Here is a 23,508-nt window from a genome sequence, read left to right on the forward strand (position 1 = left end):
ATGGTCCTGACGTTTCACCGATGACTGTGTTTGGCTTTATCAAGGGTAAACTCTTTCAAGATTAAAATAATTGTGTCCACCTTTTCAATACAAATATATATTTTTAGTGGTTAAATTCTACATGAATGAAACACACTAGTTAGGGACATGTTTTGCCCTAGTTATGGGCATCTTCAGCCTATATTAATCCTAAGGTCAAGAATTAAAACTATAAACATTGGAACTTATAGTAAACTAACTTAATACTAAATACAATTGTCTTATGCTATTTACACAGTTTACAGTATGTACAGTATGTACAATAAGTGCATTAACCTTGCCAGAATTTATGAACAATGAATTACATTTTTTACAATGACCAGACCTCCAATTGCAGATTGGATTGTTCACAGCTTGAATTGGGGCTTCTCAATAGTATTGACTAGAATTTATCACTGCGTGAGTTGAGGTTCCTTCAGCTGTTATAGTCGCCTGAGTCATAAGAATTTTTACAACACCGGAATCTTGAATAAAATCGTTAATATTCAATTTATAGTCCACATGTAGTTGGAAATGAAATCCATTCAAATGAAGACAACATTTGGGCCAAAAATGAATGAACTTTATATAATTGTAAATTTAAGAGGGCTTTCTTTTGTACGTTGCTTTAATTTCATTTCTTATCCAAATCTCGTTGACCTTATTCTGAATTCTATTCGTATTATGAACATGAAATTTGAATTAACTTATTTTATAATGACTAGAATTCCAATTGTGAATTGGATTGATCAAGCGTGAATAGGGGTTTCTCAAAATGTATTGACTAGAATTTATCACTTCTTCAGCTGGTATGGTCGCCTGAGTCGTAAGAAATTTTAACAATACCGGAACCTTGGTTAAAGTCGTTCATGTTAGGGTTTGAAACAGTTTGAATATTCCTTTAGAAAGAAGCATGGTTATGTTTTAAGGTTGAAGCGTGTAAGTAGGATACATGTTGTTGATTTCAATCATTGTTTATCGGAATAAAAATATTCAGTCATTCTTGTGGATAAACTTCCCATTGGTGCATATTCAATCTGGGATGAATATGAGTTGTCTGTAACTGGATAAGAGAAAAACTGGGAATTAGAATGATGAATGTGGAACCCAATACGGTAATAAAGTAGAGTGAGTGTTTATCGTATGAAGTTACTTGTCTTGTCGACGTTACCTGGGATCAATTGTTCCGGTTGTGTCTAAATGGCTAAGCTTGCTCCTAGTGTAGTATCGATGCTGAAGCGGAGGGGTGGAGCCTGGTGGGGAAGGGGGCATGAGATTCAAATTGTGTGTCTGTATTGTTGCTTGAGAGGCGTTACTTGAATTGGATTGGACGGGTCTGGCATAAGGTGTGGCTATTGGAGCGCATGCGTTCTGTGATTTAAACATACTGGGAACTTTACTCTGATTTACGGTCTGGATTAACCTCGGAGTTGTTTCATATAACAGATTTTTGTTATCGATGGCATCGTTAAGATTATTATTTTTGTTATAAGATTGGTCCAAATAAATGTACAAGTTTTCCGTTTCGTTCAATAATTTCCCTTTGCTTAGGTTTTTAATGACCGTCAAATCATTTTCTATAGATGTGAACTTATGGCCTGTTTCAGTCATATGCTGGCTCATGGCCGAATACTTATTATGCTTGGAAGCATTGTAATGTTTCAGGTGCCTCGTGTAAAAGCTCCTCCCGGTTTGTCCAAAATATGTAAACGATACGATAAACACTCACTCTACTTTATTACCGTATTGGGTTCCACATTCATCATTCTAATTCCCCGTTTTTTCTCTTATCCAGTTACAGACAACTCATATTCCTCCCAGATTGAATATGCACCAATGGGAAGTTTATCCACAAGAATGACGGAATATTTTTATTCCGATAAACAATGATTGAAATCAACAATATGTATCCTACTTACACGCTTCAACCTTAAAACATAACCATACTTCTTTCTAAAGGAATATTCAAACTGTTTTAAACCCTAACATGAACGACTTTAACCAAGGTTCCGGTATTGTTAAAATTTCTTACGACACAGGCGACCATATCAGCTGAAGAAACCCCAACTCACGCAGTGATAAATTCTAGTCAATACATTTTGAGAAGCCCCTATTCACGCTTGATCAATCCAATTCACAATTGGAATTCTAGTCATTATAAAATAAGTTAATTCAAATTTCATGTTCATAATACGAATAGAATTCAGAATAAGGTCAACGAGATTTGGATAAGAAATGAAATTAAAGCAACGTATAAAAGAAAGCCTTCTTAAATTTACAATTATATAAAGTTCATTTATTTTTGGCCCAAATGTTGTCTTCATTTGAATGGATTTCATTTCCAACTACATGTGGACTATAAATTGAATATTAACGATTTTATCCAAGATTCCGGTGTTGTAAAAATTCTTATGACTCAGGCGACTATAACAGCTGAAGAAACCCCAACTCACTCAGTGATAAATTCTAGTCAATACTATTGAGAAGCCCCAATTCAAGCTGTGATCAATCCAATCTGCAATTAGAGGTTTGGTCATTGTAAAAAATGTAATTCATTGTTCATAAATTCTGGCAAGGTTAATGCACTTATTGTACATACTGTACATATTGTAAACTGTGTAAATAGCATAAGACAATTGTATTTAGCATTAAGCTAGTTTACTATAAGTTCCAATGTTTATAGTTTTAATTCTTGACCTTAGGATTAATATAGGCTGACGATGCCGATAACTAGGGCAAAACATGTCCCTAACTGGTGTGTTTCATTCATTTAGAATTTAACCACTAAAAATCTATATATTTGTATTGAAAAGGTGGACACAATAATTTTAATCTTGAAAGAGTTTACTTACTGCATCTTCAATACGGAACAAAATGAGATTAGTTACTTGTAATTTATCAAGGGTCCCGACCGACTTGGATAGCAGCAAAGCTCACAGTGGAATTGAGTTGTGTTCCAATTCCACCTTATTATGTAGTGCAGGCTACGGTGCGCTGCTCACCTATTGGTACGCCATGCTGGAGGGACAGTCGCAGATTGGCCATTCTACGGCCAATGATTGAAGCATTAAGAAGACCGATGTATGTCGGCCTGCCTTGGCAGAGACAGGCAGCTGATCACCTGTTACTTTTTCTGGTCTGTCGTGGCCATCGTGTCCTCCAGGATTTAAGGCTTTTAGGACTGGAAACTAGGCTTTGTTTACCCATTCATATTCCTCCTTACGGTTGAAGCTGTTGGTGTGCTTCAGGATTTCAATGGCTTTCGTTTGTAGCCGGGCATGATATGTTACATTAGTTGACAGTACTTTGATGTCACTGTACTGTATGTCATGGCCTTCTAGCAGCAAGTATTCAGAGACTGATGATCTTTCTGCTTGTCCCAGCCAGCTATGTCTGTTATGCTCCTTCAGTCATGTGATGATTCTGCGTTTGGAGTGCCCATGTATACCTGGCCGCAGCTGCATGGGATCTTGTAGACACCTGCTGTGGAGAGAGGATGGTGTTTGTCTTTAGCAGACCTTAGCAGTTCCTGGATTTTCTTCGTTGGCCTATATATGTTTTTACCCCATGGGACACCAGTAGCCTGCGTATTGTCAGTTGTCTTCCCAATACACGGCAGAACGGCTTTAGCTGCCGGCTGCCCCTTTTCTTTCTCCCTGGTAGTGGGACGCCTGGGATGGAGTGCTTGCTGGATATCTTTATGGCTGTATCTGTTAGCGATTAGGGCCTTATTGAGGTGGCTGAGCTATTCTAATATTATTTAAATCACTAAAAGAATGATTTATTGTTGAACAATATCCTCCTTATTAAATACCTGACAGTTAATCAGAATTTCTTTTTAAAAAACTTAATTTTCACATTCATCACAACTATACACGTTTCGATGCTAATTGGATCATCGTCAGTAGATTTTAATCCACACTTAACCATAAGGTATTGAATAAGGAGGACATTGTTCAAAAATAAATAACTGTTATAGTGATTTAAAGAATATTAGTTCAGCTGTCAATACGGAAACATAAAATTTATATTTTGTGGCTGAGCTCCATGTTTAAGTGCTGAGGTTGACAAATTTCTCCTTGCATGGTCGGCTGGCGTCTTAATCACTCCATATTTTTGTTGTGGTTGGTGGCTGGATATCTTCTGAAGATAGCGGTCAGTGAGAGTCTGCTTTGCGGTACACTGCATGTCCCAAGATTAAATCGGGAGTCTTCATTACCAGAACATTGAGGAAAGGGAGTTTCCCTTTGTTTTCTGTTTTCATGGTGAACTGAATATTGGTGTTAATATTAGGCACATTCTGTAGAAACAGCTGTAGTTGTTCCTGTCCGTTGCTCCATATCGCAAAGGTGTCATCTACAAAGCAAAGCCACACCTTAGGTTTCAGTGGTGCGATCTCTTGCGCTGCTTGTTCATATTTTTCCATAAAGAAATTTGCGATCACTGGACTTGGAGACTGCCTATGGCAACGTCGTCAATTTGTTTGTAGTAATTATCGTTCCACAGGAAGTAGCTTGTGTTGAGGCAATATGTTGCAGAGAGTATTTTCTGTTTAATATTTTTTATAAATACTTTTTTGCGCTTTAATCAACCCAAAAATGACTTGGTTTTTAAAAAGACATAGTACACCAGTTCCTTTTAGTACACACATCCTAATTATTTGGAGTGAATTGGCTACATCATACAGATCACGTACCTGTAAGCTTGCTGATGATGAGTTCGAATCCCACCGTCAGCAGCTATGGAAATAGCTTTCGTTTTCTCTGCTCTCCTATTTTCACACCAGGCAAATGCCGAGGCTGCACCTTAATCTAAACCACGGCCGCTACCTTTCTTGTATTTGCCCTTTCCCGTTCTGTAAAATTTTCAGGTTTTACATTTTTTTACAATTTGCTTTGTCTCACTGATGCAGATAGATCTCATGGCAATGATAGGATAGCAAAGGGCTAGGAGTAGGTAGGAAGCGAACATGGACATGTTTAAGGTACAAACCCAGTATTTGCCTGGTGTGAAAATGGGGAACTACGGAAAACCATTTTCAGGGCTGCCAACAGTGGGGTTCGAACCCACTATTTCCCGACAGCTGACAGCTATGTGACCAAACCCCGTAGCCACTTACTCAGTTCTCATGTTTTATATTCAGTGTTCATTTATTCCTCTTTATTTTTTAACAGAAGATGAAAGTTTTGATATATTGGTAGAGAACCTATGTTCAGCCAAGCCCAACTTATGTTAGTTTTTGTACTGAAGTCATAGATGAGAACTGGAGCGATTTGCTTTTTTAGTAATACAGCACTGTGTATGGTGAACTCAGGTACCCATATTAATTTTTTTTTTTTTTAACTTGTATAAATTTCCTATGTTGGTGGATCATCATCATCATCAATCAGTCGATCTCATGTTTGATGTACTGTCTACTTTCACTATTTTCCTCATTGTCCACCACTTATCCTTCTCAGTAACATTGATCTAAAAACAAACTGCTCTTCCTTTTTCAGGCTTTCTGGAAAGAAAGGAAGGCCACTGACTGATGGTTTGAAGTTGCTTGGTGTGCAGCAGTCAGACAACTCTTCTGATATGGACACTCTTGAAATTGGTATTACTCCCAGAGAAATTGGGGAACTTTTGGAAGGTATTATTCATTCTGTTCATATAAAGTTGTTATATTCCATTTTATCATACATGATAGTCTCTACGAAGGTGAGTCAATAAATAAGACGCAAACATGTGTGTGCCTTATACCATTCGAAATTACCCACGCAAGTTTTGCCAGCAGATGGCAGCATATGTATGCTTGTCATACAGCATCTTGCAGGCACTCAGTCCGCCAGAGGCTGTTAGTGCATGATGGCATATGTGATGCATGACTGTACACGAGAAGAACAGCGTGCAGTTGTGCATTTTTTGTGGGCCAAAGGACTGTCCACAGAAGAAGTGCATTGCGAAAAGCATCCCGTCTATGGTGAAAACTGTTTCTCACGGAAAGCTGTGTTCAATTGGATCCAGAAGTTTAACCATGGAAGGAAAAGCATCAGAGACGGGGGAGCGCTTGGAACATCCACCGTACAGTCCTGACTTAGGCCCAAGTGATTTTCATCTGTTAGGGCCCCTAAAAAATCATTTGGGTGGCCGTCGTTTTGATACAGATGATGCCGTAATCTATGAGGTTACATGTTGCTTGCGACAGCAACCAAAGGACTTCTTTGCTGCTGGCTTTCAAGGACTTGTAAAGAGATGGGAAAAGTGCGTGAATGTACAGAGTGAATATGTGGAAACGTGAAATAAATGTCAGAAAGTTACTTTGATTATTTTTGCCTCAATTCAGTTTTGCGACTTATTGACTCACCCTCATATATTCCATAGTTATAAAAATATCAATCATTTTGTGTTGAGGACAATTTTCAGTTATAATTAACTCACACACACAACTTCTGATTTTGTTGTTGTTGTTGTTGTTTGAGTAATCAGTCCATAGACTGGTTTGATGCATCCCTCAATGCCACCCTATTCTGTGCTAACCTTATCATTTCTACGTCACTATTGCATCCTACATCTGCTCTAATCTGCTTGTCATATCCATATCTTGGTCTACCCCTCCCGTTTTTACCGCCTACACTTCTTCAAAAACCAACTGAACAAGTTCTGGGTGTCTTAAGATTTGTCCTATCATTGTATCTCTTCTTCTCGTCAAATTTAACCAATGATATAGATGTTGATTCCCATAGGGAATCTTAAATATTTGTTCCGAATGCGTCTTGGTAGATGTGCTAGGTACCAACTGATGAGCCCAGCCTAGCACACGGGGGGCAAAACGCTGGCAACCAGGAATGAGTTAGCTGGAAAATTTATAATGTCTAGTAACGAACCATTTAAATTTAACCAAATCGATCTCCTCTCACCAATTCGATTCAGTATCTCTTCATTCGTGATTCATCTCACCTTCAGCATTCTTCTGTAACACCACATTTCAAAAGCGTCTATTCTCTTTCTTTCTGAGCTAGTTATCGTCCATGTTTCACTTCCATACAATGCCACGCTCCAGATGAAAGTCTTCAGAAACATCTTTCTAATTCCTATATCAATGTTTGAAGTGAGAAAATTTTTTTTTCCTAAGAAAGCTCTTCCTTGCTTGTGCTAGTCTGCATTTTATGTTGTCCTTACTTCCGCCATAGTTATTTTACTACCAAAGTAACAATATTCATCTACTTACCCTGGGACTTTGTTTCCTAATCCAATATTTCCTGCATTACCTGCCTTTGTTCGACTGCACTCCATTACTTTCGTTTTGGACTTATTTATTTTAATCTTGTACTCCTTGCCCAAGACTTCGTCCATACCATTCAGCAACTTCTCGAGATCTTCTGCAATCTCAGATAAAATAACATTATCATCGGCAAATCTCAAGGTTTAGATTTCCTCTCCTTGGATTGATTCTGTTTCCAAATTCTTCTTTGATTTCCTTTATTGCCTGTTCTGTGTAAACATTGAAAAGGAGAGAGGACAAACTGCAGCCTTGCCTCACTCCTTTATGGACTGATGCTTCTTTTTCAAAGCCCTCAATTCTTATCACTGCAGAGTGATTTTTATACAGATTCTTCATTCTCGGTATCTGTTCCCAATCACTTTCAGAATCTTAAATAGCTTGGCCCAATCAACATTATCGAATGCCATGTACATGGGCTTTTCCTTCTTAATTCGATCCTCTAACATCAGACGTAAAGTCAGGATTGCTTCAAGTGTTCCTACATTTCTTCTGAAGCTAAATTCATCTTCTCCCAACTCAGCTTCAACTTGTCTTTCCATTCTTCTGTAAATAGGCTAATACGTGTTAAAATTTTGCAGGCATGAGATACTAAACTAATGGTGCAGTAGTTTTCACACTTGTCAACACAGGCTTCTTTGGAATAGGTATAACAACATTCTGCCGAAAATCGGATGGCACTTCTGTCTCATACATCTTGCACACTAAATGGAATAACCTTGCCATGCTGGTTTCTCCTAAGGCAGTCAGTAATTCAGAGGGAATATCATCAATTCCAGGTGCCTTGTTCCTTTTTAAGTCTCTCACAGCTATGTCAAACTCTGACCTCAAAATTGGGTCTCCCATTTGATCAGCATCAACAGTCTCTGCTTGTTCCAGAACCAAATCATCTACATCTTTACCTTCATACAGCTGTTGGATATGTTCCTGCCGTCTTTATGCTTTGTCTCCTTTCCTTACAAGTGGCTTTCCATCTGAGCTCTTAATATTCATACACTTAGATTTCCTTTCTCCAAAAGTTTCCTTGATTTTTCCTGTATGCAGCACCGACCTTTCCTAGGACCATACAACCTTCGACATCCTTGCGCTTCAGCCATTCTCCCTTAGCTACCTTGCACTTTCCATCTACTTCATTCTTTAATCGTCTGTATTCCTTTCTGCCCTCTTCATTTCTAGCATTCTTGTATTTTTATCATTCATCAATCAGGTCTAGTATCTCCTGAGTTATCCACTGATTCTTAGTTGATCTTTACTTCCTTCCTTACATTTCTTCAGCAGATGTACTGACTTAATTTCTCATGACTATCCACTCTTCCTCTATTATGTTTCCTTCATCCTTTTCATTTAATACTTGGGCAACATTTTCCAAGAAACAATCCCTCACACTCTTTTCTTTCAATTGTCTATATCCCATCTCCTTGCATTCCTTTCTTCAATTTCTTCAACTTCAGATTGCATTTCATGACCAACAAGTTGTGTGTGGTCAGAGTCCACGTCTGCTCCTGGGGAAGTTTTGCAGTCCAATCATAATGAAGTCTATTTGATACCTTCCATTGTCTCCAGGTCTAGTCCAGATATACAGCAGTAGTTTGTGGTGTTTGAACCAAGTATTGGCATGGATGAAATTATGATCAGTGCAGAATTCTACCAGCCGACTTCCTCTTTCGTTCCTTTGTCCCAGTCAGAAGTCTCCTACTGTATTACCTTCTCTTCCTTGGCCTACCACTCCATTCCAGTCTCCCATCACAATTAGATTCTCGTCACCTTTTACATATTGTATTAAATCTTCTATCTCTTCATATATTCTTTCGATTTCATCATCATCCGCTGAAGTGGTAGGCATATAGACATGCACAGTTGTGGTGGGCATTGGTTTGGTGTCTATCTTGATGACAATAATTCTTTCACCATGCTGGTCGTAGTAGCTTACCCGCTGCCCTATTTTGTTATTCATTTCCCTGTTTGATTTTGTGTTGATAATTCTGTAGTCACCTGGCCAAAAATCTTGTTCCTTCTGCCAACGTACTTCACTTCTACCAACTACATCTAACTTTAGTCTATCCATCTCCCTTTTCAGATTCTCTAATCTACCACAACGATTCAAACTTCTAACATTCCACGCTCCGACTTGCAGAATGTCGGTATCCATCTTCCTACCCTACCCGGAGATCCGAATGGGGGACTAGTTTACCTCCGGAATATTTTACCTGGAAGGAAGCCATCATCAGTACATCAGTACATTCATACAGAGAGAGCTGCTTGTCCTCGCGAGTTAGTTATGGCTGTAGTTTCCCATTGCTTTTAGCCGTGTAGCAGTATCAACACAGCTAAGCCATGTTGAATATTATTACAAGGCCATATCAATTATCTAGACTGCCGCCCTTGCAACATCCGAAAGGCTGCTACCCCCTTTTCGATGAACCATTCGTTAGTCTGGTCTGTCAACATATGCTCATCCGATATGATTGCACCTGCGGCTCGGCTGTCTGCTTCATTGGGACGCGCAAGCCTCCCCACTGTGGCAAGGTCACATGGTTCGCAGGGGGGGGGGGACTTCTGATATATGTGCTTCAGAAATTGATCTTTAATGTCATTCATTATGTTACTTGTTTTAAAACATTGGTAACTGATCTTGACTGTTAATCAAACATTTTAATATATTTTGCTCTGTCTGCTTCCTGGATGTCTGTTAATATTTTTTGTTCATGTTTGTAGTTATTTTATAATTATTAGGTTGATTGTTGAGATTTTTCACAGTTAATTGAATTTACACTATTTTTCAGCCAGGAGTCTCCACAGTGATTTTGTGTGAATATTCCACTCAATTTGCATCCTTCATTAGAATTAACTACTGAGCCTAACTTAAATTGTCTCATAACTTTGTGTTCAAGTTATGCAACTTACATTTGTCACAGTGAGATTCTTTAACCCAATAAGTGCTACGCCCGCCTATAGATGGGCTGACGCGGCCGGTCCACCACTGTTACGCCCGTCTATGGACATTGCACCAGAACTTAATTTTTTTAAGTTTACCCGTTCACTCTCGAGTTACAAGTAACTATTCTCATTTTGGTTCCGTATTGAATATGATGTATATCAAAAATATTATAATAATATTTATGGATCCACCTGTTCAGTACAATATAATACAATACACTATTTCATGTGGTTTAAATTTATACATAATACTTAAGTCATAGGTACATGTTTCACCCTTTTTTACGGGCATCATCAGCCTATCTCAAACTTAAAATTATTGGATATGGGATCTTTCTAATCTTAAAAACTATAGAGTAAAATGTTGAACAATGATCTCATAAAATGTTATACTATAAGATTTAAAATAAGGATAATGCACAGAAAGTATGTTAAAAAATATACTGTGAATTAACAGTTTTGATGATTATGGCGTGGTTAATCTTGAATATTTGAGCGTTTAAAACTAAAAAGGATCCTCTTCTTATACACCATTAGGACTATGACGGCCTTGAGTGTAAAAGCACAATCATCCAAGGGGAATATTTGTTCCACTCTCATAACTTGAGTTCAAGATAGGAAAATCAATGTCAGTTATTTAAAATAGAAGTGTGAACATATCAATTGTGTTAAAATATATATGGTTGATTTATCAGAAAGTCATAGAAAAGAAGATGGGACTTCTTGTAGGAGACGTTGCTACTGATAAAATGTTGAGGTGTCAAAGCTAGCTGATGTCAATGTTTAGCTATGTTGGTACGGCAATCAATTGGCTCCAAAAGACTATTCATAAGAATAACATTCCCGTACATCCGATTATTAATTGCCGTAATAGCCCTACCTGTAAAGTTTCCAAATATATCCACGGTTTTCTAAAACAATATTATAAGTTTAATAATAAACATCCTGTAAAGAATTCAATCAAATTTTGCGATATTTAAGTAAATTTGACTTCCAACCTAACCACGTAATGTGTCCCTACGATGTCATAAGCCTGTATCCAAATATACCTACCAAAGAAACTGTCAAAATTATCTATGACAATATTTCAAAACATAGCGGCCTGAGTAAGCTGGAAATTGATGAATTTATGAAGATCTTGAATTTTGTATTGAGTAACAACTTTTTCTCCTTTAATGGAAAGATTTATCAGCAAACTGGCTTAGCCATGGGTGACCCCTTATCTGGCATCTTACCTGACATTTATATGGATTCATTAGAGCATACAAAAATCAAAGCACATATAGAAGGTATATGTTTATGGCTAAGATTCGTGGATGACACTTTTGTGGTTATTGCCAAAAATGTTACTAACAGCGACGAAGTTTTAGAGAATTTAAATAAAATTGACCCTTATGTAAAATTCACTAAGGAAGACGAAGTTAAATAGTCCTTAAATTTTCTAGATATAACGATCACGTGCGTCAATAATACTTTTGATTTTCAAATCTTTAGGAAACCCACACAATCTCCTATAACCATAAATAATTCCTCATTTCATCCCAATTCTCAAAAACAGGCGTCATTCTATAGTTTAATACACAGAACTTTGAAAATCCTTCACAGCCTCAGCCACACTGTTATAATACTAGAAGTAGAAAAGTCAGTTAAGCTAGCGTTGCTGGAACAGTCCGAAGTACTTAACACGCACCGTACGAGTAAGTACCGCCTTAGGCATTTTTGACGTATGGGAAGTCTCATGCACATTACCATTCAACTAGCTCTTTTTAACATTTTGTTTCAGGTAAAACTCGATCATTTCTTTGAACAAATATTTCAACAGGGATAATAATTCCCACTTGACCGACATAGCTAAACATTGACATCAGCTAGCTTTGACACCTCAACATTTTATAGTAGCAACGTCTTCTACAAGAAGTCCCATCTTCTTTTCTACGACTTTCTGATAAATCAACCGTATATATTTTAACACAATTGATATGTTCACACTTCTATTTTAAATAACTGACATTGATTTTCATATCTTGAACTCAAGTTTTGAGAGTGGAACAAATATTCCCTTTGGATGATTGTGCTTTTACACTCAAGGCCGTCATAGTCCTAATGGTGTATAAGAAGAGGATCCTTTTTAGTTTTAAATGCTCAAATATTCGAGATTAACCACGTCATAATCATCATAACTGTTAATTCACAGTATATTTTTTAACATACTTTCTGTGCATTATCCTCATTTTAAATGTTATAGTATAACATTTTATGAGATCATTGTTCAACATTTTACTCTATAGTTTTTAAGATTAGAAAGATCCTATATGCAATAATTTTAAGATTGAGATAGGATGATGATGCCCGTAAAAAAGGGTAAATATGTACCTATGACTTTTAAGTATTATGTATAAATTTAAACCACATGAAATGGTGGATTGGATTGGATTGTATTGTATTGTATTGAACAGGTGGATCCATAAATATTATTATAATATTTTTGCTATATCACTCTCGAGTGCCGATTCGATCTCTGGCATGTTCTGCCATCTGTTGGGCATTATGTAGGACTAATTGATCACAGCTTATAGCTTTCAGAAGTAACTTACAGAGCTTTTCGTAGATGTCTGTGCAGTTTATTTGTGATGTAAACATGCATGGCGGAACAACAAGCTAGTTGCTGTTGCAGCGATGTTATTTTGGAACAAAGAATCTTTCAGTTACTACCACAGCAGAAAGTGATGATGAAGATGATGATTTTAATGAATTGTTAAGCGATTTGTCGTATTCTATGAACAGGACAGGCTGAGGACTTAGGTTCGTATATCAGATTGACCTTGATATAAAACACTTTCTGACACCATTAAATTCTTATTCTAATTTATTTAAACAGACTATCAAACATACCCTTCCAATAATATTACATCACACTTGTTATTATTCTCTTCTCAATATTACTTGTAAATAAACAGTTTATCAGTCTCTGACCTCCTTGGAAAATACACACACTTCTATGATTCACTTTACAACATTTATAAATTCCCTTCAGTCTTTACAGTCTCTTAACTAGTTGGTGCTTATCTCGGGTTTTGAAGCTTCTTTCTTCTTGCTTCACTCTTGAATCCTCGTTGTGATGTTCCTCTGAATCTTCCCTGACGACTTCAGGACTCAAACACAGAACTCTAAGGTGATTGCTAACTGAAGCTACAGTCTCCTTCGAACACTCGGTGAGTTCTCTACGTACTGACTCTGTACTTTACCCTGTGGGACACTGCTAACCAGTTCTACTGCTTGACAGTCTTAATTGCTGCCTAATTTGAATAACTTCTTATACTGCTGTCTTCACTAACTGATGGCGGGCTCAACTACTGCCTGATCTGACTAACTCCATATACTGCTATCTTGACTGACTTTTCTACAGAGTCTGTTCTCTGCCAAGTGATCTAGTGTCCGTCCTTTCCCTAGAGAACGTTCCTTTCCAATGTTAATAGAATAACTTCCTGAATGACACCATAATTACGACCAACAGAATGACCACAGAATCACACAGAATGGCCAAGAATGACAGAATGACCCAGAATGACCAAGAGGCTCCCTTGTCACTGCCCTTTATCACTGATCTGTTACCTTCCTATTGGTTACTTCAAGTGTGGTCCCACCCGTCTCATGGATGAACATGTGACTGGTGAACTTCCAGAGATTCTTTCTAGAAAGAATTATTGCACCACAGCGTGTGTTCTTATTTTTACAGGGCACCTTGCTACGTGACTAACAACAGGTTTGATTTTCCTGGTCCACCCACTAAAAGCTTCTAACTATGACCTTGTAGTCTGTTTACTTGTTTTTCTGGCCAATATTCTGATTGCACAAGTTTGCCTCATTCTCAGCTCACTGAAATGTTCCAAGTTGAGACTAGCTTTAAGAAATGCTTTTAATTATAATTGTAATTCTGCACTTATTCACTGCACTGATACTCTATTACACTTAATCATTCACTTCCACTGTTTCTTGATGTATCTTCCCTTTATATATTACACTTAAACTACTCATGAGTATTAGGGATTTCTGACTGGGAGGTTACGGATCGAATCTCGTTCGATGGGCTCGCCCCATAATTTCCCACAGAAGGACGTGTTGCGATTCGGTGCTCGTGACAGATTTTTAAAGTGAGATTGATACGTGTGTTCTGAAAATATTGTAAGTGAGAAAGAAACAGAATCTCCTTCTAAATGGAATATTCAGTGCAACAAAGGGTTATAACTTCCAGGGATATCAAATTGGACGTAAGATGGTAGCTTCATAGTGTCAACACAATGCAAGCAGTGACAAGTAACATTTCATCAGTGGCCGACACAGCTAGTGGATCCATCCAGGATGATGATACACGTGTATCAGTGCAAAGGACAGGAGGAATGAATGGACGATTCAAGAGTGTTATTAAAAATGTTCCATGCCTTACGTGTCGGGTACAACTGGCATTATTATACAAAAATGCAAAGTGTACATACAGTATCTAGAGTTGAGGTTAGAAAGGACAATGCTGAATGTTAATGTGATAAGATGTTATATCCTGAAACTTAGGTAAAGTAGATTTTGATGTAAGGGAGTTAAGGCTCCCGAAACATGTACGTATAAATTATTCAAAATATATTGACAGGGCGGACCAAACAATCACCCGTTGTACGTTATTGTGAGTCAATACGGACCAATTAAGGACCGATATGGTCAAGTTTGTCGAAATTGGTGCTAAGAAAAAAAACTTGCTTGTAATTCGAAACTTTGATTATTGTCCTCTTATCATATCACCCTCCACGCCCTTGCCATATGAGCTACTGCGAGGCTTGACATGCAGCGCGCAGTTCCCAGCCTATACAATACCTGTTCATGGTCTGTGTGAGCACTTCCTGTTGTAAGGCACGTGTTCATAGTATCTGTGCTTGTTTTATGGGTTCGTTCAAGGTACCTGTTTTGAATTAATAGTGGTGATCACAATTCCTGCTGTCTTCTAGCCCGTAACCACACATTTCATTATATTACCCCAGTGTAGGCAGAGGGGCTGATGTATTCCAGAGTTGTAGTAAAAGCGGTGGGATGTATAAAACCACCCAGCAGAAATAAACATATATAAGTGGGATTTTTCTTTTTTAATTGTATTTAATTATGCGTTAATGTTTAAATGTGGCATTATAATTCAGTAGCATCATTGTTAACTTTTAATCAACACAGCCGCGGTTAAAAGCTCGGTCAGTGGATGTGAGATATTCCTGAAATAGAATGGCACTTTTCTTTAGTTGAGATTCCACATAGCTTTACTAATTGCCTTGTCGCACCCCATCTTTATAATCGAGCACTGAGACAAACTTCATAATCATAGGTTGTTTTGCCTATTGGCAGGGTCAATCATGGCTGTGATCTGATCATGTTGTCCTGAGGAAAATTGAGTTGATTTCTTGTTGCCTTCCTCAACGCCATTTTAGGCTATTCATCAGCCGCCCTTCACATAGGAAACAGTTGTAGCCCCCTCTCCAAGGTACAGGCGCTATGGCTGATATCTGCTTCCAATTTAGTTACATATTCCTTTTACTCAATTAACCCAAGCACTGGGTTGCCTCTTCCGCCACTGACACCGTACCAAAGCCCTTCCTCTCCGCTGTAGGTACTGTTGATGTCTTCTCTCGTAGCCCTGAGCTGGGACCCTTACCAGATGCTCCGTGTCATGCTCTGGAACTCATATGGACAGAGTCGCCACTCCCTGAGTGGAGCTGCCTCAAAAGAGGGTCTCGACCTGCTATCCATAATACCTCTTCATAATAGTAATCTGATCAGAAAGCTGGAGTTGTGTATTCAGTCCAGGCGACAGTGACATGACAACTTCTGAGTGTGAATTTTTCCTTTTTTTTCTTTTTTCTTTATACTCACTCCAGACATATGCTTGAGCAGCAATTTATTTCAACTTCCGTGGAACTACCTGAGTTCTAGACACAAGGAATTAGTTACACCACAATAACACATATTGGATATATTAACATAAAGTTATAGGTCTGTTGACCCAACATGTTTTCCCTAATAAAAATTAACAACAACAGTGCAATTTGCCAATAACATCCTATTTTCTGATTACAGATGTTCCTCCAGTGAAAGAAAACAAAAATGGTTTGGATGAGAAGAAAGGAAAGACACTATTAGAAATTCTGGAACTAGAAATGAGAGCACGTGCCATTCGAGCTCTATTGAAACAACATGATGATGAAACACCTGGCAACGATCAAACTGGAGATGTGAGAAGAGATGATCTATCTGGTGATAATCTTGCAGTGTTAGGTTCAAGTAAACAAGCAGTTTCAACCATAGGTAGAGAATCTCAAACACAAGAAAACTGTAACTCACAAAAATCAATATTCCAGTCAAGTTTTGGTGGAAAGGATGATTCTAAAAATGCAATAAAATTTGCAGGTATCGGTAGAGGTTGTGCTCAAAAATCACTGCAGTTTGAATCAGAGGTAACTAAATGTATTGATAAATGTAAGGAGAATGGAAAAATTATAGAAACGGACTCTTCCAAAGAATTTGCTCAGAATAATTTACAAAGTCAAGAAATAACATCAGCTCTTGAACAGCGTACTGAAACTTCATGGGCTGCAAGGTGGCTTCATAGTAAAGATGTTCAGAAAGTGGTTTCCACAAGTAGAATGTGTGCAAAAATCCGTAATCGTATGAAATTAGCACGAAAGTTAAAGCCTTCTTCAAGGAACGAAGTGTTAAAACCTGAAATCATTGGTAGTGTGAAAGAATATAAAACCCTCGAAAAAGGCTTTCATTGTGGTGAAAATACGAGCTGACGTTTCACGTTCTATTGTGGTGAAATTAATGCTTTGTCTTCTTTTTTACAATTTGCTTTACGTCGCACCAGCACAGGTCTTATGGCAATGATGGGATAGCAAAAAGGCTAGGAGCGGGAAGGAAGCAACCAACCCTGGCCTTAATTATGGTACAGCCTCAGCATTTGCCTGGTGTAAAAATGGGAAACCATGGTAAACCATCTTCTGAGCTGCTGACAGCGGGGTTCAAACCCACTATCTCTCAAATGCATGTTGACAGCTGCATGACCCAAACCACATGACTACTCACTCAGTGAAGCGTTGAAGTGCATCAGGATGATGTGCATCTCTTGTTTCTCTAGGGAGATGCAAGAAGTAGATGGAGGTCAATGGTCCTCTGCCTGACTCAGGAACTCCCTGGATAAGGGTGATGGAAGATGATGATTTGTTGATTCAGATATAAATACGAAGGCTGTAAATAAAGTAGTGGCAACATAGTCTAGATACTCGCAGGAGATCGGGCATGCACAAATAGGATATGGGCGCGGTCAGGTAGCGCTGTTGTCGCTGTTTGACGGGCATCCAGTTGGGAGTGTTGTTGCTGTGTGGCGTTAAAGCAGTGTGTGTCAATTTCAATGATCTAAAGCATGTTTTCAAAAGGTGATTAGTGTTTGTGGATTAAAATCGAGGTTGTCCATGGCAAAAATGCATCAAAATGTTATCGAGGATTACATGAAACCTGCAGCAAGAATGCACTACTGTATAGGATGGTTGCTCGGTGGGTCAAGGCGTTTCATGTGGGTTGGAACGAAACTGCAGATTTGCACTGCACCGGTCGGCCATCCATTCCTCAAGATCAGATTGACATTGTGAGTGGTCTCATTTCTGTAGACAATCAATGGACTGTCCAGGAATTATCCGTAGAGGTTGGTCGCATACGGTGTGGCACATATTTTGCAAGTTATGAATCTCATTATTCAAATATACCCGTAAATGATACAATTAAAATCATAAAGACTAATCTTATGAAACATAATAACCTAAGCAGATGCGAAATAAACAATTTTTTAATGTATTGAAATTTGTACTTAACAATAAGTATTTCACATTCAGTAATATCATATATCATCAAAAGGGACTAGCAATGGGCGACCCAATCTCCAGCATTCTTGCTAACATCTTTATGGACGATATGGAAACCAATTGTATAATTAATAAAATTAACGGCGTAAAACTCTGGCTAAGATATGTGATGACACATTTGCGATCATAGACAAACAACTGAACAATAGCGACAGCGTACTCAGGCTCCTCAACAACCTTAACAACAATATTAAGTTTACTAAACAGGACGAGATCAGTAACTCTTTAAACTTTTTAGACTTGACTTTGACTAGAGTTAAAGAAAAGTTCATTTACCAGATTTACAGGAAACCAACTGCCGCTCCTATAACAATAAAAAACGAATCCTTGCACCCCCACTCCCATAAACAGGCAACATTTTACAGCTGGGTTCACAGGGCCATGGTATTTATAGTATCACCAAACCATTAAGAAAGCACAACATTAACATTGCATACCGGACTCGCAACACCAACCGCAATACTTTTTTCAATTCTAACTCTGTTGATACAATTTATGACAAATTCTCAAACTCGGGAATGTATAGACTCGGATATACACAGTGCAAGTTTTCTTGTGTAGGGCAGACCGGCCGTAGCTTTAGAATAAGGGACTAGAACATTACAATACCTTGAAACACAAAAAACATTCCGCCATGAGTGTCCATATGAGAGACATGGGGCATAATTTCAGTTCTATTGATCAAGATATGTGAATACTTAAATACGAAAACAAAAGTAGTCTAATGACCAGATATGAAAACTCTTACATTTCCTTGGACCAGTACTTTAATAAAAACAGTAATTTAAATGACATCTCAGACATTAATGGTCCCATGATTGAGCAAATTCACAATCTAATTGCTAATTTTGTTATCAGTGCTAAAATTTTCACAAATCTTCCACTATAAACATGCTTTTAATCCACCGGTAACAACAGTAGCTACACCTACAACGCCTCCTCACACTGCATCCCCTCCACTAGCTGATAACACGTAGCTTCCTGCCCTCCTTCCCCCTTCCGCTATCTTCCCTGCCTCTACGATCACATTCATACAACACACGTAGCAGCAAGTCAGTGACCATCAGACCTTCGCAAATACTAAGGGACTAATCACCCCTCAACCAACACAAGGGTAAGTGCCTTCTATTAATATCTCCCTACAGCAGTACATCCTTTAAATTTCAGCAACTGACAACATATAATTATTTTTACAGGGCACACCCGATTTACGTTTTTCACCTACGAGATCAGTAGTTCTCCATTTGAAGCCCAATAATCACCATCTATACACAATAATATTTGAAAAATACGCGAGGGAGTCTCATAAGGTTTTTTTTACGCCGATCCAGGCAACGTTTTATCCATCTGTACAGTTCGTTTTTCAACCAATACATGCGATTTCAACACACCTCATGTTTAATCTATGAAACAGAATCTTAGTTCATTTTATAATAGCTCACTCCTAATGTAAAAAACTGTTCTTAACTACAAGCAGTCTAATGCCATAGAGCGAAGATTATTATGATCATCGATTTATACGAACAATCACTCGCAGCAAATTATTGTAACATCTTCATGTCATTCATTCCACCTACATTTTAAGCATTTTTAATGCTTGCTATTTGTTTTAATAGACATAATATAGTCTTACTGATTATTTTTAAATTGTTAAAATTTGTTTTTTTATCAATGTACTAGCTGATGTACCCGTGCTTCGCAACGGGATTCTCATAAAGGCTGACTTTGTGGTTTTCCTAACTGAAGTCAACATAGGTCATTACAAAAACGTCAGTAGGAATGTAGCAATTAAAAGCAATGTTATCATATAAAATACTCAATCAAATGAAAATTACACATTTTCTCACTTTTAACGAACAGTACTACGATGCTGATCTAACAGCCCAAAGTTCCAGTGCCGGAATGACCAGCCCATCGACAGCCGTGAACACTCCTCTGCCCTTATTCCGTTAAATATGTACACTGCTCAATCCAATCATTACCTCAGAGTAGAAAATGAATAGCTCGAATGCTATGATGAACCAATGTGTTACGTACCAGTAGTATCAGAAAATTTATGAACCTAAGGAATAGCATGCTAAAGAAGAAAGTTATCTAACTCCCCAGCTACTTCTGCCAATATTCAGGCAGGCTGTTACACTCGGTACGACCAGGCAAGTTGGCCGTGTGGTTAGGGGCGCACAGCTGTGAGCTTGCATCCGGAAGATAGAGGATTCGAACCCCACTGTCAGCAGCCCTGAAGATGGTATTCCATGGTTTCCAATTTTCACACCAGAAAATTTCTGGGGCTGTACCTTCACACTCCTGAGCCTTTCCTATCCCATCTTTGCCATAAGACCTATTTGTGTTGGTGCGACCTAAAGCAAATTTTTAAAAAATACTCGGTACGCAGCAGTAGTCCTATTTATCAGAGATGAGTGGCAACAGAAGACATAAAGCATATCACAACAAACAATGGTCAAAGTAATTGTTGATCAATTTTATGAGTTTTCTATATTGTAGGCCTTCATATTTAGTTTTAGCCGTTTTCTAGTGATGCGTGTACATACAGACAGAAATTATGGAAAAGTAAAAAAGTGCATTTCCTCGTTACTATGGACATGACCGATACAGAAATACCATTCTTTTCGAATTCTGAGCAATGTACAGACGAAACTCTTATTTTATATATATAGATTATTAGACTCTTTTACATTATATATACCGGGATCAGGGCCCTGACCTACCTTGGGTTTATTTCTAGCTGATGATGCTCACGAAGCATGAATGAAACATGTCCTAATTATAATATCTAACTAATGGTTTTATCCTAAATACAAAGGATCGTCATGTATTGTAAAGGTGGTTTTTAATAATATAATAATTTCTTATTGTGGCACATATTGACAAAATGTCTTAACATGAGAAAAAATGTGTCCCGTTGGGTTCCACATCAACTCGCCAACGTACAGACATGGCACTGGTATACACTGGCTGGCATCCACCTGGACTAATACGGCAATGAAGGAGATGTGTTTCTGCAGCATATGAATATTGACGTCATTGCTGAGACGTGGGCACGAGTCTGAATTAAAGCTTCACTCGAATGGCGTCACCCAGGTTTGCCACGTCCACAGAAATTTCGACAGGAACCCAGTTGGGTGAAGCCTTTGCTGATCGTGGCATACATCTACGAGGGTATTATTCTTATGCATGGTGTGCCTGAGGAACAAACCGTCAACAGTGACTACTATTGCTAATTTCTGGAGTGACACCTATGTCCGGCTATGCGTTGCAAGTATCCATGTTTATTGCAAGACGATCGCCCTATCATGTTGCATGACAGTATGTCATGTCACAAACAGTGTCAAGCTCTTATTGCAACAGTGGCATTGGGAAGTCTTGGAACACCCTCCGTACTCACCAGACACGAGTCCTTGCGACTTCGACCTGTTTTCGAAGGTGAAGGAACCCCTCCGAGGCCACCGATTTCCTGACGTGGCATCTGTACTCCACGCAGTAGGGCTCTCCATCGCTTTTATCAACGGAAAAAGTCTTGCCAACGGTTCCCGAAGTCTTCCCGACATTTGGCAAAAGGTAAGACTTTGCAGGTGACTACAATGAAGGAATGTAATGCAATTGTACTTGTTAGTTCATTAAATATTGCGTTCTGGCAATATTGTCACTACTTTATATACATTCCTTGTACTTATCTGGATATCTGCTTCATTCATGCGGGAAATGACTTGATTATTCTTATCTTTATTTCCAACAAAGGCATATCACTCTCATGATAGTATTTATAATTCCACAACTTGCCCATTGAAACATTTCCTGTCAGCTATTTAGTCATAAAAAATAATTGGAAATTTAAAAAATTTAATTTTCCTTTCCATTTTTGTTATAGCTCTGTAATGTAACTCACCAAGCTCAATAGTTACAGTCACTTAAGTGCGGCTAGTATCCAGTATTCGGGAGATAGTGGGTTCGAACCCCACTGTCAGTAGCTCTGAAGATGGTTTACCATGGTTTCCCATTGTCACACCTGGCAAATGCTGAGGCTCTACCTTAATTAAGGCCATGGTTGCTTCCTTTCCGCTCCCAGCCCTTTGCTATCCCATCATCAGCATAAGACCTATCTGTGTCGGTGCTACGTAAAGCAACTTGTAAAAAAGAAAGCTAATATAAATCTGAGTCAAATTAAAAACAAACTGCATTGGCGATTATAGGTATATTTATTTACAGTGAACATTTATGTCCATGTAATTTGGTTGCCACATGAAATTGTAAGCCCTAACTTGTGTTTAGTAAGCTTAAAATAACAAAACTGGGCAAATGATTGAGGAATTAAGAGGGAGGATGAGGTTAAAGACAAAATTGAGATTTGATTACAAAAATTACTGTGAAATTAAGATACATATGTATAATGTGAATGTGTAATGCAATATTCTGAGAAAACTGTGATACTAACACCTATGTAATTTGGTTGCCACATGAAATCTGTGTCGGTGCTACATAAAGCAACTTGTAAAAAAGAAATGTAATATAATTCCGAGTCAAATTAAAAATAAACTGCATTGGCGATTATATGTATATTTACAGTGAACATTTATGTCCGAAAAAAGGTCTCCATCTCAGGATAACTACAAAAATTTGTTTTTTCATTAAGTCTTTTATTTATGTAAAATAGTCATCTTTTTAAATAATAGAGCAATTAGGTCATTGCAGTTCACTGTATTTGCCGGTGAATGGCTCTGTGAAAGTTATCTTCGCTGATTGTTCTATGCCACCCCGATAGAGAGCCTTATGAAGGTTGTCAATGCAGATCTTTTTATATTAGTCCGATAGATGGCTCTGTGAAATCAAGTTATCACCAGAATGTTAGTTTGATGCGGGTCGTTTGGCAGGTCTGAGTTCAATAAATGAGAACAGGTAAAGAGTGCAACAATAATATTAATAAAACAGTTATTATAGCAAAAAGGCCAGAGGGTTCCACGAATGTAGATGGTGGCAATGATAAATATAGTTAAAGGAAGTGATAGTTTCAACAACAGTTACTTTTACTTCAATAAATATACTTCGTACATTTCTGACCAGTGGGGGGATAACAAGTAACAATTGCAGAAATAATTTCCAATGCAAGTTTAAGATAAGTTACACAAAAATGTTAGCCTAAGATGCTTAGGTGATTACATTACCAAAAAAGGGGGGTGATGAAAACAACTTTAGTAAAAGCAGTTGAGCTATTTCCATACATGTCCATATATCTGTGCTGGAAAATTTTACAAACACTAATGTTTCAGGGGAATATATTTGGACAATAAATAAGTGCTATATAAATTTAGGCGAGAAAGTAAGCCTATTTCA

General features: G+C 38.0%; 1 protein-coding gene across 2 annotated transcripts in view; it reads left to right on the plus strand.

Annotated features, from left to right (window-relative positions):
• The window catches only part of LOC136862976 (uncharacterized), a 176,540-nt gene extending 158,039 nt beyond the window's left edge, over positions 1-18,501 (plus strand). For both annotated transcript variants that reach the window (XM_068225829.1, XM_067139273.2), the window contains 2 exons: positions 5,517-5,650; positions 16,325-18,501. In XM_068225829.1, the coding sequence (XP_068081930.1) occupies positions 5,517-5,650; positions 16,325-17,040 (850 nt within the window). In that variant the 3' untranslated portion in view covers positions 17,041-18,501. The remainder of the gene's footprint in view (positions 1-5,516; positions 5,651-16,324) is intronic.
• Positions 18,502-23,508: the final 5,007 nt, after the last annotated feature.

Source organism: Anabrus simplex, chromosome 2 (genome assembly GCF_040414725.1).
Source record: "Anabrus simplex isolate iqAnaSimp1 chromosome 2, ASM4041472v1, whole genome shotgun sequence".
NCBI classification, from domain to species: domain Eukaryota; kingdom Metazoa; phylum Arthropoda; class Insecta; order Orthoptera; family Tettigoniidae; genus Anabrus; species Anabrus simplex.